This window comes from Carettochelys insculpta, chromosome 3 (genome assembly GCF_033958435.1).
Source record: "Carettochelys insculpta isolate YL-2023 chromosome 3, ASM3395843v1, whole genome shotgun sequence".
In the NCBI taxonomy this organism is placed as follows: Eukaryota; Metazoa; Chordata; order Testudines; family Carettochelyidae; genus Carettochelys; species Carettochelys insculpta.
In genome coordinates, this window is record NC_134139.1 from 29,587,602 (window position 1) to 29,609,075 (window position 21,474).

Sequence of the window (21,474 nt, forward strand, 5' to 3'; positions counted from 1 at the left end):
TGCATATCATTAAACACGGTAAGTTGCCTTTTTCCCCATATGTAGATTTTTGCGTTGATTTAATTGTGTGATTTTTTTCCACATAGAACATATGTCAAATCTAAATTCCTGACATGTTATACTGTGTAAATCCAGAATAACTCCACTGAACATTGGAGTTATTCAGGATTTTTCATTATGTGACTGAGAATCACTCTTACAATTCACCTATCAAGGTTTCAGAAATCTTGAATGTCCTGCATAAAAAATGATACAAGATAATGTTTGTCTGATGAATTTAGAGCATAATTCCCCCCCTCATAATCAATTTAATGCATGCTAAAGGTATATATTTAATTACTTAGGAACATAGAAAGCTCTTTGCTTTTTATATTACAGATATCTGTTATTACATTATTCTTTTTCATACAATGCTTTAGAAAAGTTTGATTTCTCAAAGCGTCCAACATAAACAGCTGTGCTTTTTCATCCTGGGGAAGTAAAAGGTGTGTGCTTTTAGTAATAACATTGATATTTAAAAAAGTTCCCTTAAAGAATGTAAGAACCAGGGCAATGGACACAAAAACACAAAGGCCAGCTAACCAGAATATTGGTGAGTATATCTGTTAGCTAGTAGAAATGTGCACATGTATGTATCATAATATTTAAAGGTACAGTATGTTTATACATGAATAGATCAGTTTTTGTTGTCAGTCACGTTTGTCATCTCCATTGTAAACCAATATTTTCAGGTGCCTTTTACGTATAGTACCTAAACAAATTCTCTCTGGACTTAATCTTTGCATACTATGTTCATGTCCAAGATCATTTCTTTTCAAAATAGTTGGCCTGTTTTATGTTTGGAGAACCAATATTATAGATATTTATTTTCTTCAATATATATTTCAAACTACTTTTAAAGTTAGCAATTTCTTAAGGGTGCTTGGTATGCAAAGTGGCTGGTCTTACATGGATATGTAGTGTAACATCTCTACAGTGTATGTATGTAGTCAGTCATCATAGCGATCTGATCCATAGAGAATCCAAGGTACCGTGGCCTTCTGTATCTGTCCATGTCGTACATAAAATATGTGGCAAGATGCTCAGAGATTCATTGAGTCTTGGTGCTTTTGGAATGTTTGAGTAAGCCAATACAAGAAACATAATAATTCAAGAAAATATTGGATCAAGACATGAATCTAAAAAAGTATCCATTGAGTTTGTGATAGCTATTCTCCTGCCCCTGCCTGATCAGTAATGAGATCTTTCCTTTTTTCCCTAATGAAATGAATATTGAACAAAAATCATTACTGTTGGCATTTGCACTCAAACTGAAAAAAAAGCATGGAAGGAAAAAATGGGCCGCAATCCTACAGCTGATCCATGCATGAAACTCAATGCAGTTAAAGTGAGTTCCAGATGTGGTTAGAATTATTACACCTAGATGGTGAGGTACAGGTTGTCTGTGTAGAGTACTATCAGAATAACACACTTAATCCAGATTTTTCTTAGAATACGGATCAAAGTTGCAACTGTAACTTTATTCCAACATAGACTTGGATGTATTTGCACACTTATGGTTGCAGTACATGGGGACTACATATGTAGACATAGATCTAAGTTTTTATATTGTGCCTTTTGCTGTGGTATCTTAGCACCTTACAAAATGATTAGTGTATTTAAGTAGACAGATATACACTTAGTGGCTACATCTACACTAGAAGCCTCTGTCGAGAGGGATTTCGCAGCAAAACTTCTGTTGACAGATTGCATCTATACAAAAAAGCAGATTGAAAGAACAATCCACTCTCTAGACAGAGAACAGCCAGACTACCTGGCCCTCTCTCGGCAGAATGGTTGACCAGAAGCTCTGCAAACAGGGCTGCCCAGTGATCCCAAAGTCCTGTCTGCCAACAAAAGGCCCTGGACTGTCTATAGAGAGGCATTATACCTGAAAGAGGAGAGGTACAATGCTGCCGACGGATGTGCTGGGTTTTGTCAACAAAGCGCATTTTGCATGTAGACACTCCACCATTTTTCCCAGCAAAAGCCCAATTTTGCTGGTAAAATCCTCTCATGTAGATGTAGGCAATGTCAATAAAGTGAGGCAAATTTATCCATGATATAAACTGATGCAATTATATTAATATTGCTGAGGTTATGTAAAGGCTAAATATGTTCACTGAAAATGTATGATGCTGTAAATTCCCCACTTTTTCTGATCTGTATATCACTTAATCACCAAATTATGAGAATGTCTTCTTTCATATCCACTTCCCCTGACCCAGTCTGTGTAGCTTTGATATGTTTTCTGGTGCCCAGCTCAAAATGAAGAGCAAAGCATCCACTTAAAATGTAGTCCTGGTGGACATTTTATTCCTAATTCACAAAGAAAAGACTTTTACCATTTTGTTCCTAATTTGTGGTGCACAATAAATTATTTTGAAGGTATGTTTGTACATGATTATCTATTTGATTACCATGTTTTACTGGACTCTATTATAATGTTCTCTATTTTGTCCTGACTTCAGTTTTGAAAACCTAACGATGATTGTTGTAAAAAGTAGATTTACCTGAATTGTATTAACCACTCTGTAGATTGTATGAGCAATATAATAACAATACTTAGCTCTTCTGTAGCCCTTTTCATCCATAGATCTCAAAAAGCTTCACATATTAAGGTAAGTATCATTATCCCCAGTTAGCAAGTAAATATAAGTAATTTCACTGCTTCGTGCAGTGTTCACAATTACAGTAACAATGCAAATTTGACAAAATACAGTCTATTTTTAGAGGAACAAAAAGGCCATATGTAGAACTACATTTTTTCCAATTTGCCAGTGGTGGTTCTATTTGAGCAGGACATGGGCACTTTAAAATAAATCTCATACTTTGAAATTCCCTTATTCTGAATTCATTTTGGAAATAAGGGTATTTCGAAGTGTGGTGCTTATTTTGAAGCACCCGAGTCTATGCATCCAGTCTGCGTTTCAAAAGCAACACTTTTGAAGCGCGACTGGCTGCCATTGTGCTAATGAGGCACTGAATATGCATGTCAACACCTCATTAACCTGTTCCAAAGTGCATCATTAACATGCCCCTTCCAAAAGGGAGGGGTATGTGTAGACATGGCCAAAGAGATTTTTCTGGAATAGATTATTTTGAAATAACATGGCTACAAACACATGGTGTGTCTGCACAAGCATTCCTCTTTTGAAAGAGACATGCAAATGAGGGAAGTCAAAATGCAACTGAGGCACAGATTTACATATCTGATGCCTCATTTGCATATTCTTTCAGAAGATCTTCTTGCAAAAGAAGAAAAGCAGTGTAGACACGGCTCTTTCAAAAGTAAACCCCATCTTTGAAAGACCCCTTCTTCCTAAAAAATAATAGGAAGAATGGTTCTTTCAAAGATGGGGATTACTTTCAATAGAGCTGCATCTACATTGCTTTTCTTCTTTCAAAAAAACCTCTTTTGAAATAAGAATATACAAATGAGGTGCCAGAGATGTAAATCTGCACCTCATTTGCATTTTCAATTCCCCTCATTTGCATGCCTCTATTGAAAGAGGACATAGCCACAATGCATTTCAAAATAGCTCAGCACTATTTTGAAATAGAGCATCCACACACTTTGGCTGGGTCTACACAAGCCCCTTCCTTTCGAAAGGCGCATGTTAATGAGCAGGTTTGAAAGATGCTAATGAGAAGCTGCAATGAATATGCAGCACCTCATTAGCATAATGGCAGCCGTGGTGATTTGAAAGTGCGGCTTTTCGAATTGCGCACCGCCCGTGGAGACGGAACCTTCTGAAAGGAACCCCACAGTTTTTGAAAACCCTTCTTCCTATCTGGTGTTAGGAAGAAGGGCTTTTGAAAACTGGGTGGGTCTTTTCGGAAGGTCCTATCTCCATGGACTGCGCGCGATTCGAAAAGCCACACTTTCGAATCGCTGCAGCTGCCATTATGCGAATGAGGCGCTGCATATTCATTGCAGTGCCTCATTAGCATCTTTCTAACCCGCTCATTAACGTGCCCCTTTCGAAGGGAGGGGGCTCATGTGGACACAGCCTATAGAGCCTATTTAGAAATAGAGCCATTGGACACAATATGGCTTATTTCAAAATAGCCCCTCTTCCCTGGCTACACAGCTCTTATTTTGAAATACTTATTTTGAAATAGGTGATACTCTTTGTACAGTGAGGTTTAGCTATTTTGAAATAAGCTGTCTGCTAATTAAAAAATTATTTTGAAATAATGGTTACATTGGTTGTTTCTACACGTTTCTACACATGCTGAAAATTTTGGGGAAGTAGGGGCCTCTGGAAGGAGGACTTACTTCCAGAAGACCCCTGCCCCCAGGCACGGCGCTTGTGCACGCTGTTTTGGAGTCCGGAAGACTGTCTTCCGGACTCCAAATCATGTGACCTTAGGCTAACGAGGTGCTGGGAATTTACATATGCAGCTCATTAGCATATTTCAGGTTGTTTATTAGCATGCCAGAGAGTGGCATGTGTAGAAACAGCCATTGTGAAAACTCTCACAAAGTTATTTCAAAATGACTTTGCTGTGTAGATGTGCCCAAAGTGATTCTTAAAATATAGGCAAGTTTTCTGATGCTTTCAATACGCCCTTCTGTGATTTGTATATATTTAAACTCCTGCATCTGACGAAGTGGTTCTTTGCCCACAAAAGCTTATGCTCATACATTTCTGTTAGTCTATAAGGTGCCACAGGACCCCTCGTTGCTTTTGCAGATCCAGACTAACATGGCTACCCCTCTGATACTAAATTCCATGAGAATATTTTACTTGGGACTGACAATGAAATAACCTCTTTTACACCATGTTATCAGATATGATAATGGAGATGAAGCTGTGGGAGGGATTTTTGTGTTGTTTTTTTGCTATGAAATTAATATTTTGCCCTAAAAGCACTGTGATGGAAGGCCAATCTTGTAAAATAATCTCCTGGTTGCTTCCCTGACTCCCCCCAGGATCAGGGTCAGGGCTCTTCTCACATCCCTCAAATGAAGGTAGATGTGGGTAGCTTCAAGAATGTCAAATTTCACTCCAGAATGGAAAAAGCACAGCAACAGTGGCCTGATTCCTCTTTTCTCTGTTACGAATGCAGCTGCAGCAGGATCAAGAGTCAGGGATTTCTTATTCCTCTTGACACTATAGTAGAAAAGATGAGAATGTAAACTTGGATCTGAGTTAGTGGGGAAGTTGTACATAGTGCCACAGTCCAAGGAGATAGTTACTACACTGAAAAATGAGTCCCAGCCAAGCCAATTTTATGAAGAGTAAATCTGTTTTTAAAATTAGATATAAAATTGGCAATGGTGTACATTTCAGGAAAAAATTGAAAGCTATATACCACCTATATAGTACTAGACATTTTCATCTGTATTAAAATATTCTTTGTGAGGCTGCCTGTACATTTTTATTAATTGGCTAAATAATTGAATATTATTAGTTTGAAGCTCAAGAAATCAGACCCTGACTGAATGATTAAAGTTGCAGGTCACTTGACTGGAAATGCAACTTGACTAGTACAAGTCTGAGTGATAAGTAACAGAGAGGAAGCCGTGCTAGTCTATACACTATCAAAACAAAGAGCAGTCAAGTAGCACTTTGAAGACTAGCAAAATAGTTTATTAGGTGAGCTTTTGTGGGACAGACCCACTTCTTCAGACCATAACCAGACCAGAACAGACTCAATATTTAAGGCACAGAGAACCAAAAACAGTAAGCAAGGAGGACAAATCAGAAAAAGATAATCAAGGTGAGCAAATCAGAAAGTGGAGGGGTGGCAGGGGAGGTCAAAAATTAGATTGAGACAAGTATACTTGACTGCTTTTTGTTTTGAAAGTCTGAGTGAGTGTGATTTCAAGCATGTATTTGAAGCACAATTTATTTTGTTCAAAGTTTAAAGGCCTCTGCCCTCAAATGCCATCACTTCGATTTGTTATTTTTTTTAAGTCTATACTGCATTTTTAATAATTTGCCTCCAAACTTACTCTGTCATCATGTGTTTCACACAAATAAAGATTTCTTGCATTGTCATCTCGATGTCACAAAGAAGATATTTTATTTAATTATCTAAAATGCTCGTTTTTGATGAGGGGAAAAAGATCAGACCCAGCCCATTTTTCAGGTTTACACTTCTCCGGGTTTTTAATTTAATTTAACAGCTAGAGGACAGCAAGTCCTCCTGGTGAAACATTAGAAGCAATATGATTAAAGATATATGAAATATTTGAAGAATTGGTTGGACTTGAATAATTTTCTTATTATTTTTTCTCATTCCAACTATTACCTAGAAGAAATACACAATGCAGCATTACAGCAGTGTTTGAATTGCAGTTCTATTACTCTTTGCCCCAAAGCATTCCAACCAGTGGTTGAAAAATATGCTCTTTAATTTCCCTCTGTGATACAGACATCACATAGGAAACAGATGCCTGTCACAAAACATTTTTGTCACTGTGACAACACCACCTTCCTGTGCACCCTTGTTCATTGCTGACTGTGCTCTTGTTTCCCTTCAAGGTCTGGCGCACCTGATGATGGGCGACCAAGGTATGGGCTCTGTTCCTTTTCCACTCTGCTTTCATTGTTTCTTCTTGTACTGTAGCTGCTTTGAATCCATCACTGCAAAAGATGGGCAAATGCTTGCAAGCTGTTCTTGGCTGCAAATAAACACATAATTTTAGTCACAACTTTCTTCTTCCATCATATATATATATGTATATATATATACACATACATATTTGCTCCTTAAGCGTTGTTCCTTCTGTGTCACCGCATCTCCCTCTCACAAGATAATTGAAAAAAGTGAGGGATAAGAAGATACTGAGAAAGTTCTATGCATTTATCAGAAAGTACAATTGTGGATGACTCTATTAAAGACAGAAGAAGCAAAATAGCACTCAGTAGATAGCTTCTGAAAGAAGATACTCAGTTTGTCATATTGTACCCAGTGCCGAGTCCATTTACATTAATGCATGGCTTATTAGAGACATGCAGAAAGCACCTGGCTTCTGGAATGCTGATAATAGTTTTGCAACGTAGTGAAATCCAGTGGGTTTTTTTTTTTGCCTCCTTTTTAGCCATTGTTTGTCATTTCTGTGTCACTCTCTTTTAACAAAGCATGGGTTACTTCCGTGTTTCTCTGCATGTACATAATTGGAATCAATAAACTAAATTTCCAATATATACTGATTGCATCTCCATTTGTCTTTAAACACTTACTATAAACTTTCTCTTTTCATGTTCCGATACTATTGCATTTACATATGCTCATAACTCTTACTTGTTGTTTCTCTCCTCTTCTTTATTTTCTCTTTGTCTGGAAATGCTTTCTTCATGGAACCATTTCATCAAATCCATAGGTAAAAGTAAAGGTATTACATGATTTTTTTTTTCTTTTTAATTCCATTTGTACTCTTTAAAGTATGTCTAATTATGAAAATGTGTGTAGAGCTTTTTGCACTGTTAATGTGAGGTAGGTGTATTTTTACAAAATTATATTCTGGACATCAAGGTAAGGAAACATAGTTTTTTGTAATATTTGGCCAGCTTTTCAAGTTTGCATTTTATTTATTTATTTTGAGAGATTTAAAGACATTGTACATAGCCTTACTAAATGAACCTAAAATTATAGCATGTATTCAGGATGAGTTAATGGTCAGTTTCTGAGGTATGAATACTCCTGTTCTCAGTGAATTGAAGTCCATAGCATTAGACATAGAAATAAGTATAATGTCTTCAAAAAGTGAAACAGTGGAAGTAGTCTGTCCAGCATCAGTCCAAACCTTGATGTAAGTCTAAGCATGAATAATACTGGCTTCAAAAAGTCCCTACTATGAGCTGGTCATGTTTGTAAGGTTTTTCTTATAAAATATTAGCTTTGTACATACCTGAAGTGAGAATGGGACACGGAGAGATGAGAAGGAGCAGGCAACAAAGCAAAGTATGGTTTTATTTTTGGATTTTCTCCTCACGCCCCTCTTTTTTTTCTTGGTATGAGAACATATCAGGCCAAGTATATTTTTACTGTGTCACTTGGTAAGTCTTATGTAGAACATATGCAATAACATCAAAAATTTTAATGGTCAAAAGAAGTACCAGTTTCTGTTCAGACCATAAAATATGTAATTTTATTTATGTTGAGAAATTACACTGTAAATACTAATAATTAAATCTATTCTTATAGATTATTGTAAGTTTTATATTATAATGTAGCTTTACCCATTTTGGTCAGTATGTGTCAGGAAGCACCTGTTCCTGGTATACGTCCTATGATTTGGTGTTCTGGTTGTGTTTTACAGTATGAACTAGAGAGCCCAGAAGCATGCTGAATGTGTTTGCCGTTTGCGTACCTTGTAACAAAGTGTGTAAATGTGAATAAAAAATGTCTAATACCATTAGTTCTATGATCTACATTAAAAGTCAACTCAACTGAAGAGAGTATTCAACTGATTATACCTGTGGCATAATATGCAGAGCCTTGCAAATCCTCAGATATTTGCTTTATATCTGCAGGTATCCAGGGCTCATTTTTGCAGCTATGAATGTGGATGTGGTTACAAATTGTGTATCTAGAACCATTCAAATTTACAGATATCCACATATTCACATCCACAGATGTGTATGTGGATAGCAGCGGATCATTTATGCAGATGTGGATACAAGTGTTGTATCTGCATAGGGTTCTAATTATGCGTTTTGGAGCATTAAGTCTTATTGTTTTATGGAAAGTTTCAGAACAAGAAAAGAAGACATTGTTCTTAACACTTTACACTATATTTTGTACCAATTACCTTGTACTTCTAGGTTCCTTGATCAGCAAATAGTAACTGACTTGGGAATCAAGTGAATTGCAATGTATGGTTTACAATACTGGCATATTACACCTGGCCTTTTAAATAAAGTGTTATGAAAACTATTCCACAGACTCTCTTTCACACAGTATACATCATACAGTAAACACCACAATGTTACAGTATAAAACCCTATATATGTTTATATTATGCACATATATTATAACTGATGCTACCACAGGAGTTAGAATATTTAGCAACTCATAAGGGATGATTTCTGGGAAAAAATGTGTAATTTTGTGTTTTCCTGCTTACGCAAAAACTTCTTATTTTAAAAAATAAAAATGTGAAGATAGAAGTTAAAAGTAGAACAGCTAGATTTAATATATAGTGATTTGTAGTGTGATACCACTTAAATATCAGATTGTCAGATCCTTCTAACCTAGTAATTATGTGCTTGAATGTGCTATTCAGCATTTTTGTCTTTTATTATATTCTATTTATGTGGGAATATTAAGTTCTGATCTGTGTTTTGATAAATTCACCAAGATTTGTTCTCTAAATATAGTGTATATTTACTGTGTACTAGTATGAAAAAGGGAAATGGGCATACTCAAACATTTAAAACATACAGTAGTGAGTAGCCATGTACATTGGGCCAGTTGGGGTAGATTTGCAAAGATCAGCTGACTTTTTTTCAAGCTACACTAATTTACACCAGTTGAAATTTGAGCCATGAAACATCAGATGCTATGAAAAAAGACATTACAACAAGCGTCACCATAACAATTTGACAGGGCTTTTCATTGACAAATTCCTTTGACACAATTTAAATCTTTCAATATAAGTTGCGTTGATTTTAGTGATAGCTCCTGAGAGTGGAACAAACGATTGCAGACTTCTTTGTGCTCATATCAAGACCCAGTTCTCTCACATTTTAATTAAATATTCTGCTTAGAGGTGGATATGCAAGCAACAATATGTATTTTAGAAAGTTTGAAAAGATATTCACTCCTAGATGTCTGATTAAGGACGCTCAGTCCTGTTTAGCCCTCATTCTAAAACTCTAATATGTGTTTCTTATACAGCTTAAAACATTCAAACCAGCAGTCATGTGGCACTGTAAAGACTAACAAAATAAATTCCATTCCAAATGGCTAAATGTAGTGCCTTGCTTGTTGAATACTAATAGGGAGATACACAAGTTAATATGTATTCTAACAAAACAAACCAGCAGTCATGTAGCACATTAAAGACTAATAAAATAATCAGTTCTATGTGACTGGGTTTGTTATGTTAGAATACAGACTAACATGGCTACCTCTCTGATGCTGTTAAAACATTCATTGGCCATGTCTACATGACAAAAATGACTTTGAAGTTGCTTACTTCAAAGTACAATATTGAAGTAACAGACTTCGAAGTTGAGCGTTGACACACACCCTACTTGGAAATTAAACTTTGAAGTAGGGCACTGCTCCATTCCTGGGAATGGAGTAAGGACTTCGAAGTTGGTCTCCCTTACTTCAAAGTTAGGGAAAACGTGTAGACCCTCTGCAGGCTACTTCAAAGTAGCACCTAACTTCCGAGGTTAATTCCTAGTGTAGATGCACCCAGTTAGTTTTATTGTAAGGGTCTAGGTAAATAAAACTCAAAGTTGTTTAAAACTGAACATCCTAGAAGTAGAAATAAAGATTTGCAGGTGTTTACACTGACCAAGTAATGTCTGAGATGATGGCCCAAATTTTGCTTTTCTGTGAAAGCATATCTTCCAAGAGGGGACGGCAAGATCAAACCAAAACATGGTTTTAAAAGAGTTAAAACCCGGTGGTTAAGATTTTTAAAGCAGATTAGGTGATTTAGGGACAAGTCTTGCACTAAAATTAATTGGAAAATTGTGGGTATGCCCCCTAGTCAGCTTTAACTTTCAACCAGTATTCTCTGCAAAATTATAAATATTCTCAAAGCAGTCATTGACATTTAGAGAAAGAAGGTCCTTAATAGAGATCATTTCATTTATATAAATTTCAGTACTCAAGACCATGTATCTTTATCTATTCACACAGCTGATTGGTGCCAGCAGGAAATGCATACTGATCAAGGGCCATTTAATCTAGAGACTTTGAGGAAATATACTGTGCTAAAACCGACCAGGAGCTGAGACCTTGTAACTCAGATTGAAGAGAGTAGTTGGTGTTGGCTTATTCATTTATGTGGTGAGAATAGCAGGTACTCACTCAGCTCTTAATAGGATTTCATCCATTGGAAATAACCAAAGTGTTTAAAAGTGTTTTGTACTTCTAAAAGTTAACAAATTGAGTTATTATGTGGTAAATAGTAATAGAAGTAAGGTAAAGATAACAACTAGATATAAAAGAATATTTACAGTTTTTGGTGATAAATTCTAACACAGTCTAGATTTTATAATTTTCTGAACTTTTGGTGAGAATTCCCGCATACATATTAAATGAAAACTTATTTTGTGTATTCCTACAAGCTATTTTTCTGGTCAACATAAATTTAATATTATATTTTTCACAAGGAATGAAATGATCATGACTCAAAATACATTAAACTCTTTCAGATCTAGCAGCCTCAGGACCAGGAGTTTGCTGGCTATTGAAATATTCTGGGTAACAGAGAGGCATACCTCACAATGTGTAACACAAAAAAACCAAGGTTAGATATTAAGAAGCAAACAAAAATGTTTACATAGTACTTTATTTACCAACACTGGTAGTCTTGTACACTGTAAACTTATACTGTATTTGCTGTATTCATGTGTATTTATTTTCACTATACTGTAGTTATGCCTAAAATGCTGGTTATTTGAGTGTTCTGGATGGTAAACTACTGGATATGAAAGAGTTTACTGTAATTGAGTTTTGTGACTTCTTATTAATATTATTATTGTCACAACCTATATCGTTTTCTTATCTGTATGTTGTACATATAAATATTTTACTCTTGACTGTTTATTTTGTTTAGACTATAATATTATGTCCTGCTCCTGTTCTATTAGATTGTATGTTTAATACAGGATTAAATCAGGTATATTAGTCATTCAGGTCCACAAGTATCTTAATAAATGGTATCTAGCTGAGAAATAGCTTTTCTGCAGAGACTAATAGCATAGCTGAAACTACAGGTTGTATCTTCTAAAACTGGCACTCTGTGGTCCAGCAACGTCTCTCATTCAGCAGGAGCAAGGATGTTCCTGGACCAGAAAACCAGTGCAGGGAGGCAACCAGCTGGCAGCCCCATGGGGGTGAGGGAGCTGGGAGGCTGGGGCTGCAGCTGGTGGCAGCAACCCTCAGCAGTTCTGTGGGAGGCTGGTGCCATCAAGCTGACTTTCCTGGGCTGTCCTGTGCAGGGCTAGGGACCAGGGCTCCAGTGCCAGCTTTCCCCAGCTGCTCTGCAAGGTTGGAATGCTGGGACTGGAGTTGGAGGGCCAGCTGCAGTGGCAAGACACTACTGGGAAGCCAGTTAGACACAGCTGGAGGTCTAGCAGGGTGCAGCTAGGGCCTTGTGGGTATTAACCTCACCTGGTCTGGCAAAATCCCTCATTTGGGACCACTGAGGTCCCACAGGTGTTGGACCAAGGAAGTGCAACCTGCATTAGAAAGATTACAGAGTTTTGATGTTTGAATTGTCGTCACAACATAGGTAGTTGCAGAGAAAAGACTTCAGAGAGTCTAATGTTTCTGTCTTCTATCTGAATAATGTAAATCAAATTCTGCATTGAACCATCCCATAAATGGCCAGTTTAACTTAAATAGGAGTCTATTGAGAGTATGACAGCACAGCATTTTTCCATCACATGCAGCTAAATGGAGAATACAATATGGTAATCGTGAGGACAAAAGACCATGGAGAGTTTAAATACTTCAAAAATCCTCAAATAAATACCAGTATTGAATAGTATTTTACTGCAAAACTGCCTCCACTGAAATTAGATGGTGAAATATTACTTCAGTTGAAGGCAAGAGTAAAACCCCATTTGATTTCAGTGGAGACAGTTTCCCTGGTAAGGTAGGATGCTACCTATTATGATTAAGAGTACTCCAATTTTTCCCTGGCTGGTTATTCTTCATTTTGTTTAATGAAGGTCAGCACAGTTGCATGAGAAATCTTGACCCCCAGTGAAGTAAAGGCAGGCTTTTCCTTTCAGTTCACCTAAGATTTTATTCTGTGTGCGCTTCCCTGAATTTTTCCTTTGACTCCAGAAGACAGAGAGATGTTTTGGCCTCTTTCTTCCAAGGTAACATTAGCCTTCTTATAGTCTTGAGAAGACTATTTTTCAAGCCAGTTAAGGACCCTATTTTATGCAAGTATATTAAAAGATCTACTATTGTTAAACTTCTCTGGACTCAGTGCAGATGCATTACTTTGTGAGTTTCACTCAAAAGAGGTCACCAGTGTTTTGGTATGTAAACAATTGAAAGTATTGTGAAGTTATATGGTAGGAAGATTGTAAAGTGTTATAAGCTCAGCTACCGAACTTCATTATTGTCTCAATTTGCAGAGAAGAATAAATCAATGAATTTTTAAAATTTCTCAAATTGTTAAATATCTAACAGGACACAAATATCTTGAGAGGCTTAAACATAAATAGGACCAAAACATCATGAAACTTCTAACACTGTTCTAAGTTAATTTCATGAAAAAGTTTAATGCTGATGAACATTATAAATAAATAAAAAGTAAGGAAATTAATGTAGGACATCTGAAAATGTGTGAGTTCCATTTACATACCAAAATGAAACAAAGTTTTAACCTGTTTCTCCATGGGAAGTACCAGCCAAATACCATTTACTGTTGGGAGAGTAACTATAACGAAAGAGTGACTGGTATTTCTAAAGTTTATGGAAATTAAATGTATGTATGTGTGTGACTCTCTCTCTCTCACAAAAACACACACACGCACGCATGCATGCACACTTACATACACTCTCTCCTATAAATATTTATCTTGCTATCCACATGATTTATAGTTACTCTTCAGTTTTCCCTCAAATATCTCATTGAAATATATTCCAAACTACTTCATCACAAGAGTGAGATACTTAAGTACTTAAAAATTGCATTACATTAAACCAAAATGAGTGAATCATGTTTCACTGAGCGAAAACTAGCAAGTCTATAATGTGTCAGGCAGTTGGAGCTGCAGATGTATCTTTGTTTGCAGAGTTATGAGCAGTTAATACTCCATAAAGAGAAAATTAGCAGCATAAAATGACTGTTCCAAGAACTTTCTAAATAAATTATGTGGCTAAGGAAAGTCTGCCATTATCAAAAGCAGAGTGGGAAGTTGTGTCTTGAGAGTCAGAAACCCACAACATAGCTAGCTGAGTCGTGATCAGTACCGTGAGTGAGAAAGTTAAGCGGTATGATGAGAATTTGGAATATTTAAACACAAGACAGGAAAATTTTTTTTTTAAATGGGAAAAGACAGCATACAGATCATCAAGTTCAGCAGTTCACAACTGAAAAATGGTATTTCTCCTGTTCCTAAGATTACAGATCATATTCACAGCTATCACTACATTTATTCTTGGTATGTTCCTGGAAAGGAGACAAAATCAAGCTGGGACTGCTAGGCTACGTCTACACGAGTGGCTTTTCCTGGCAAAACTGGGATTTTGCTGGGAAAAAAGCGGAGTGTCGGCACACCAAGTGTACTTTGTTGACAGTTTGTCAGCAAAACCTGGCACATTTGCCAGCAGTGTTATACCTCTCCCCATTCAGTTATAATGCCTCTCTTGACAGTGTTCTATCAACAAAACAGCTGTATGGTTGCTCCAGGGCTGTTTTGTCGATAGACAGGGCTTCTGATTCACTGTGCGGGTCTGTTTGCAAAGCTTCCAGTCAGCTGTCCTGTTGAGAGGGCCAGGCAGTCTGGCAAATAGCTCTTTCCATCGATTTTATGCATAGATGTAATCTGTCAACAGAAGTTTTGCCAGGAAATCCCTTGTCATAGTAACTTCTGTCAACAGAAGCTTCTCTTGTAGGGATGCCCTAGAGTTTTTACATCAGACTATTGTTTTATCTGGAAAAATTGCAGAAAAAGTTGGATGTATTCAAGGTTTAGGCTTCTTGAATGAACAAAGAACAATGATTCCAGAGTGAGTTGAGCAGGCAAAGCGAATAGCGTCTCAAAACCACATCTCCTACAAGAAGGAAGATACACATTCCAGTCCAAAAAGTAGATAGGGATTTAGTGAAAAGAGAAAAAAAAATCAGTGGGGAGCATGAATATCTTTCTGTGCAGTTAGACAACAAAGAAGAATTTTAAAACAGCAAAGGTATGATTTTATACACCTTTCCACATTTTGCTTTTGTAGTTCATGCTGAAGAACAAGAGCGTTAAGATATGTCAGATGCTGGTTGGCTACCCTAAGGTTTTCTGTGGCCATATGTTTTTCATGCTCATTTACCTCTTCTTCCAGCATATGATAGAAATATAGAGACAAACACATCCCTTGCATAACTCGTCTGTAGGGTAGAGTAGCCCTTGGATTAAAGTTGTCTCAATAGGATAAATTTGTTCCATTACTTCAGCAAGATGAACCGAAGCCAACAGATGTGATGTCATATTCTGACCTCAATTATAATAGTGTAAACCAGATATAACTCAGATGAATTCAGAGGATTTATTTTGGATCTTGCTTGTACTGGTGAAGCTCAATTCACTTTGATATTAATGACATCAGAATCCAGCTCAGTGAAATTACGCCAGTGTAAAACAAGCTGACGTGAAAGAAGAACTAAGATCAAGGGAATTGCTCTAGGGGTGAGAATATTTAAAAAAATCTGGATTGGCAAAATTCTGATGCCATGAAGATCAATGGTAAAAATCCTGTTGTCTTCTGTGGCAAAAGAGACCAGCTTTTGCAAATTACAGTCTGCATTTGCACTACTGGTGTATCTGAAATCAGAATGTGGGCTGAAGCGGTTAAGTCCTTTCCAAGGATACTGGATCTTAGACAACTTTAGAAAAAAATATATTTAAGTAGTGTGAACTGGGTCAGATTATCTAACAATGGTGCATGCAACGTTTATTACATACTCTGTAACTGTACTGCATGGATTTTTAAGATGAATGAAAGTAGTGTACTAAACTAGCAAGGACAGAACAGTAGGTAGGAAGGTGGGATTGTCTGCTTTTCATTTTTTATTGGCAATTTTCTTCTTACATTTAAAACACCTCGTTGCGCTGAGTCTACTAATAAAGTCTCTCTCCTCACTTCAAAGCCTTCCATCTCAGCAACAGCCTTAACTATCTGAGATGTCTTCTGTTTCTATTGTCTTGATCCCCTTCAACAGCTGTTTACTTTGGAAAAAAGAAATGGTGAAATGATCGACTCAGGTTTATGAGTGCAGAAGGCAGAATGATTGCACAAGCTTCACCTGGACTGTGGAATTTACTGCATTCAGAATTCCTAACTTTGTTACCCCGAGAAATAAAATCAAAACTCATTCATTTGCTTTAGGTTTCTCTCTAAGTTCACACTCATTAAAAATGCCCAAACTATTATTTCTACAGGTTAGAAAAGGCAAGAGTGAGGGAGACGGGGCCTAACTCTCTGTGAGCTCATAAATTTCATTAAAGACAACAAAATTATGTGATGGGGAAAATGGTGGGAAAGTGTGGAGTAACAGCTCTATTCTTCTCCCTCTGCTGTTAGCTTTATGCTGATGTAACTACTCTGACATCAGTGCATTTACCCATCATTTATACCACTATAAGTAAGAGGGGAATCAGGTCATGGTTTATACTACTTTGCCATTGACACCCACTTACATCAATTTTCTAGTTATCATACAATTGACATTTAATTTACAGCACTGCCTGTGTCATTGCTAAATTTGACAGAGTCTTCTATAGGTGTTGGCATTTCCTTTCTCGAAGATTTTGCCATTAAAAAACCAAAATGTCTGTATCCAATTCTATAATCTGCTTAAGCTTCTCGTGACAGCCAGGCAGTGGATCTGGCAATCTAGTGAACAGGAGCCATCATGTTTCTACTACACTGAATGAGTCTCTATCTAAATTGAGGCTACCCTAGCAAACTTTGCACACACACACACATCCTGCCCCTGAAAGGTGCATGTCCTACAGCCTAATGATTTTTTGACTGAGGGGTCTCCTGGCAGCAGGTCATAGATTGATCTATTTATGGTGAGAAAAGCCTCAAAGCAGGGGAATCCAAAAGTGGCAAAAAGCCATTTTTATCTCATTAGTCTGGTCAGTGACTGAACACTCCTCAGACAGAGCAGGGAATGGTGGATAATGGACCTCATTATCCTAATATACCAGCACTTCACAAATATTTTACATTTGCAGAAACTTCACTGGAACATTGGTAAGGAGGTATATCTCTGCTAGGAATGGTGCAGGTACTATCTCAAAGGTGCCATACAGGTGCCTGGATAATTATTGCAAAAGAGTAAAACCGCAGAATTTCTGCTGATAATATGAGGAACCAATCCTCTAAATGTTTTCAGCTCAGGCATCTGCTTAAGAGCCTAATCCTGTGAAGAGCTGTACTTAATATTCATAGGGCCAAGCCCTTAGAGAATGAATGAAATAGCATCAGAATTGGCTAAAATTAATTTAGCAAGCATACTGCATATGAGTTGCTCAACTGACAAAGCTTGGCTGCCATTTTAGTTGGACTTTACTGTTGGATGTGCCAAAACAACAAACCGGGGTCAAAGCCAAAGTTCAAGAATAAATGAAGAGAAGTCAGTTGAGTTACATTCATGTAAATGGCAGCCAAATATAACCTTCATGTCCAGAAGTCAGGGTTTCCTACTACATGCAGTCAAAAACAGCCTGTGTATGCAGGTGCAATATATAGGGAATTCTGTAAGTGACACTCATCTGTAACCAAAAAAAAAAAAAAACAACCAAAAACCCAAAGTATTGTAAATTAAATGTTGCACATAAGAACAGGGATTGGAGGGGTAGCCGTGTTAGTCTGGATCTGCAACAGCAACTAAGGGTCCTGTGGCACCTTATAGACTAAGAGAAAAGTTTTGAGCATGAGCTTTCGTGAGCACAGACTCACTTCATCGGATGCTGGTCTTGGAAATCTGCAGGGCCAGGTATGCATAAGCCAGAGCAAGGGTGGGGATAACAAGGTTAGCTCAGTCAGCAAGGGTGAGGCTTACTACCAGCAGTTGATCTGGAGATGTGAACACCAAGGGAGGGGAAGCTGCTTCTGTATTTAGCCAGCCATTCGCAGTAAGAAATGGCAATATACAAAAACCCGTCGGAGAGCACTTCAATCTCCCAGGCCACACAGTAGCAGACTTAAAAGTAGCTATCCTACAGCAAAGAAATTTCAGGACCAGACTCCAAAGAGAAATTTCTGAGCTACAATTCATCTGCAAATTCGATGCCCTCAGCTCTGGCTTAAACAAAGACTGCGAATGGCTGGCTAAATACAGAAGCAGCTTCCCCTCCCTTGGTGTTCACACCTCCAGATCAACTGCTGGTAGTAAGCCTCACCCTTGCTGACTGAGCTAACCTTGTTATCCCCACCCTTGCTCTGGCTTATTTATACCTGGCCCTGCAGATTTCCAAGACCAGCATCTGATGAAGTGAGTCTGTGCTCACGAAAGCTCATGCACAAAACTTTTCTCTTAGTCTATAAGGTGTCACAGGACCCTTCGTTGCTGTATAAGAACAGGGAGTGAGTGCAAAGGGGTATAAATGCCTCATTAGTTTAACATACAGTGAGTTGACATTAGCAGAGGTCTTATTCTCCTTTTGTAGAGAAGTTATTTAGCTATAATTGCAACAAAGTATAATTATGCTAGTATAAAATGAGTGAGTACAAGATCCTTCCAATCTCTCTTTAAATGAATCTACATAACCTCCAATACTCCATCCCTGCAATGTGGATTTTACTTAGAAGTCACATGAACTTGGAGTAATTTCATTGTAGTTAGTGAACTTATATTGCTGTAAGACCATAAATGTTAATGAGAATCAAGCCTGCTTCACTCATAAGCTGAATTTGGTCCCCTTTCTTGACCTACTGTCACCGGTGTTCTGACTCATGCATCATGTGGATTGAATCTTGCCCATGATATCTATGTGCAACTTTGTGGAAAAAATATACTTCCAAAGAGAATTAAAAAAAAGTATTTAAGGGTGTAATCTTTGAGGGAGGAGAGAGGGAATGTTGTTTCAAAGTAAACCTGAGAATTAACAAGTTTCTTTGACTTCCAGGACATGTCCTGGATAGCTATAGAAAAAGAAAAAAATGTGTAAGCAATCTTTTCCCACTACCAGATATTCTTGTCGCCAAACATTAAGTCTGTGTTCTCAAATGTCATAAAATCTGGTATGCCTTTGAATCGTTTTCTTTCCTAGGGTACAATATCTTCATATTCATAGTAGCACTTAAACACACTTAAACAAAAACAAAAGAAAAAAACACCATGAAGGACCCAAACTATCCAGCTTCATTAAGCCTCATGAGTTTATACCACAGAATTGCCACAATCTGGAGTCTTCTATATGTGTTTGTTGGGATGGGGGATGGGGTAAAAAGGAATGAGTGAGGAATGAAGTAAGGTCTTCTTCCCTTGGCTATTTTGTGTAGTTTTAGGCATACTCAGAGCTTGCTCTGGTGAAGGAGGGAAAAGGGAGTTGAAACTGAGAAGTGTGGGAGTGGCATCAGGACTGATAGGCTTCTTGGGATTCCCACTCTGACATAACTGACTGTTGTGCATTAGCAGGAGTTTGAGGAGCCTCCTGGGCTTAGGAATGAGATAGGAACCTGAATTTATTGGCTTTGCACCTATTCGCTGGCAGAAACTTGGGATCCTAGAGGAATTTAATTGGTAAAATTTGGAAATGTAGGGGCCTTGGGCAACTCTAGGGTTTGACAGCAGCTGAGCAGGGATTCTGAGGATCTCAGAAGAGTCCAAGTCTGAATGTTTACACTGCAATTAGAGAGACCTACAGCCTCAATATGCATGCCTGAGTGAGCTGACCTGGCCCAATTATGGGTTTTTAAGTGCCATGTGACATAACCATAGATTTTTAGCAGGTGACACTGGTGGTGGTTGGAAGGAACATTTCAAGGAGGATTATGTGGATGGAGGGTGATAAGCACTAGAATGATGAGAATGAGATGGGGAGGAGAAGAGAAGGAGAGAGGGAGAAGAGATTAGAGTCAAAGATGAAAGAGAAAAACTGGGACATGAAATGAAGAGAGTACTTCCTACCTTAAAGACGGTACCTCTTTTCAGTCAAAGAAGGAGCACAGCCCTCAGGAAAGGCAGGTCAAGCCTGGTTTGGGGTGAGAATCATCTCACCTAAGGTTCAAAGGAAATGAGCAACATGTTTACTTATAGCCTTTGCTCCCTACTTTTTACAGTGTGGTCACTGTTTTTTATCATTGGTGGAAGGAAGTGAAATTCCAATCAATTTCTGAAATGGACACACAGACAGTGCTTTAATGTCATCTAATAAGAAATTCTTTCTCATCTGGGGCAAATTCTTAAAGCCTGTTACAACCTTTTTGCAATGCTCAGGTGGTATAAGGGAGTTGGATCCAGTTGCAGGCAATGCTGCCAGACCCTACACCTGTCAGCTGCGCCTCTGTCTTGAAAGAGGGAAAAGGACATGATGGAACTTCTCTACGCTACTCTGACCTTTCAAAAGGCTGGGGTCCTTTAAGAGCTCTGCATGAGTTAAAGCTGTTCCTTGCAGTTAGTTTGGAGTGTATTTTCTTCATTTAATCTTTACATTTTTCTGGCCAGCACTAATTTTATTACACTATGGGAATAAAAAGAGAGAGTGCCAGGGATCAATTTATACTCAGATCAAACAGATTATTTTTCTCCTTCCTGAGAGGAAGTTTATGGGATTGAGTAGTAGAGCCTTAATGAGCTCTGCTAGAGCTGATTCCAGTGCCTGTGTCATGTCCAAATGCAGTCAGAACTTCCTCAGGCAAAGAAGTCACCAGCTTGGGATTAATTGCTGGCTTGGGGCCCAAGATTGCAGATATCTTTTAAAAAGGTCCCTATTATTTATAGTGGGCCACATTTTGGAAGTCTTCGTTGCCTATGGCTCACCAAAATCTGTGGAAGTTCTGCCCTAGAAGATTTGAATACATTGGAACACATGAGATTAATGAGTTTACTATTATTTCTGTTAAGTCAATAATGTTATCTGTCATTCCAGAACATGTGTAACGAAAGCTTCAGCACCATGCTGCAAATCAGAAACCTCAACTAGAGAATATTTTGCCTGGTCTCACAACATGACTTACCATTTGGAATGTTTATTATTTTTGGATAATTAATTTAGTAGACAACTTGATAATTGTATATACTAAAGTGTTACTGCAGGAGTTCTGTCATGTTTTCAAGACTGAAATGTGCTAATTGACAGCAACAAAAAATCCAGTAATTAGAAAATACTGAAGATTTCATGAGTTATAGTAATCTAAACATAGTTTTGTGCCTAATAAAAAATATAATACCCTTTATTATATTCTGTTGACAAAAGATATCATACTTCCCCTATATAAAACTATGGTACGCCCACATCTCGAGTACTGCGTGCAGATGTGGTCTCCTCACCTCAAAAAAGATATATTGGCATTAGAAAAGGTTCAGAAAAGGGCGACTAAGATGAT

The 21,474-nt window shown here is 37.6% G+C and overlaps 1 protein-coding gene across 20 annotated transcripts in view; it reads left to right on the forward strand.

Moving 5' to 3' along the window:
- NRXN1 (neurexin 1) overlaps window positions 1–21,474 on the forward strand; it is a 1,123,636-nt gene that overhangs the window by 102,290 nt on the left and 999,872 nt on the right. For 15 of the 20 annotated variants that reach the window (XM_074989537.1, XM_074989539.1, XM_074989548.1 and 12 more), the window contains exon 3: window positions 6,537–6,566. The exons of the other annotated variants lie outside the window; for them this stretch is intronic. In XM_074989537.1, the coding sequence (XP_074845638.1) occupies window positions 6,537–6,566 (30 nt within the window). The remainder of the gene's footprint in view (window positions 1–6,536; window positions 6,567–21,474) is intronic. 20 annotated transcript variants of the gene reach the window in all.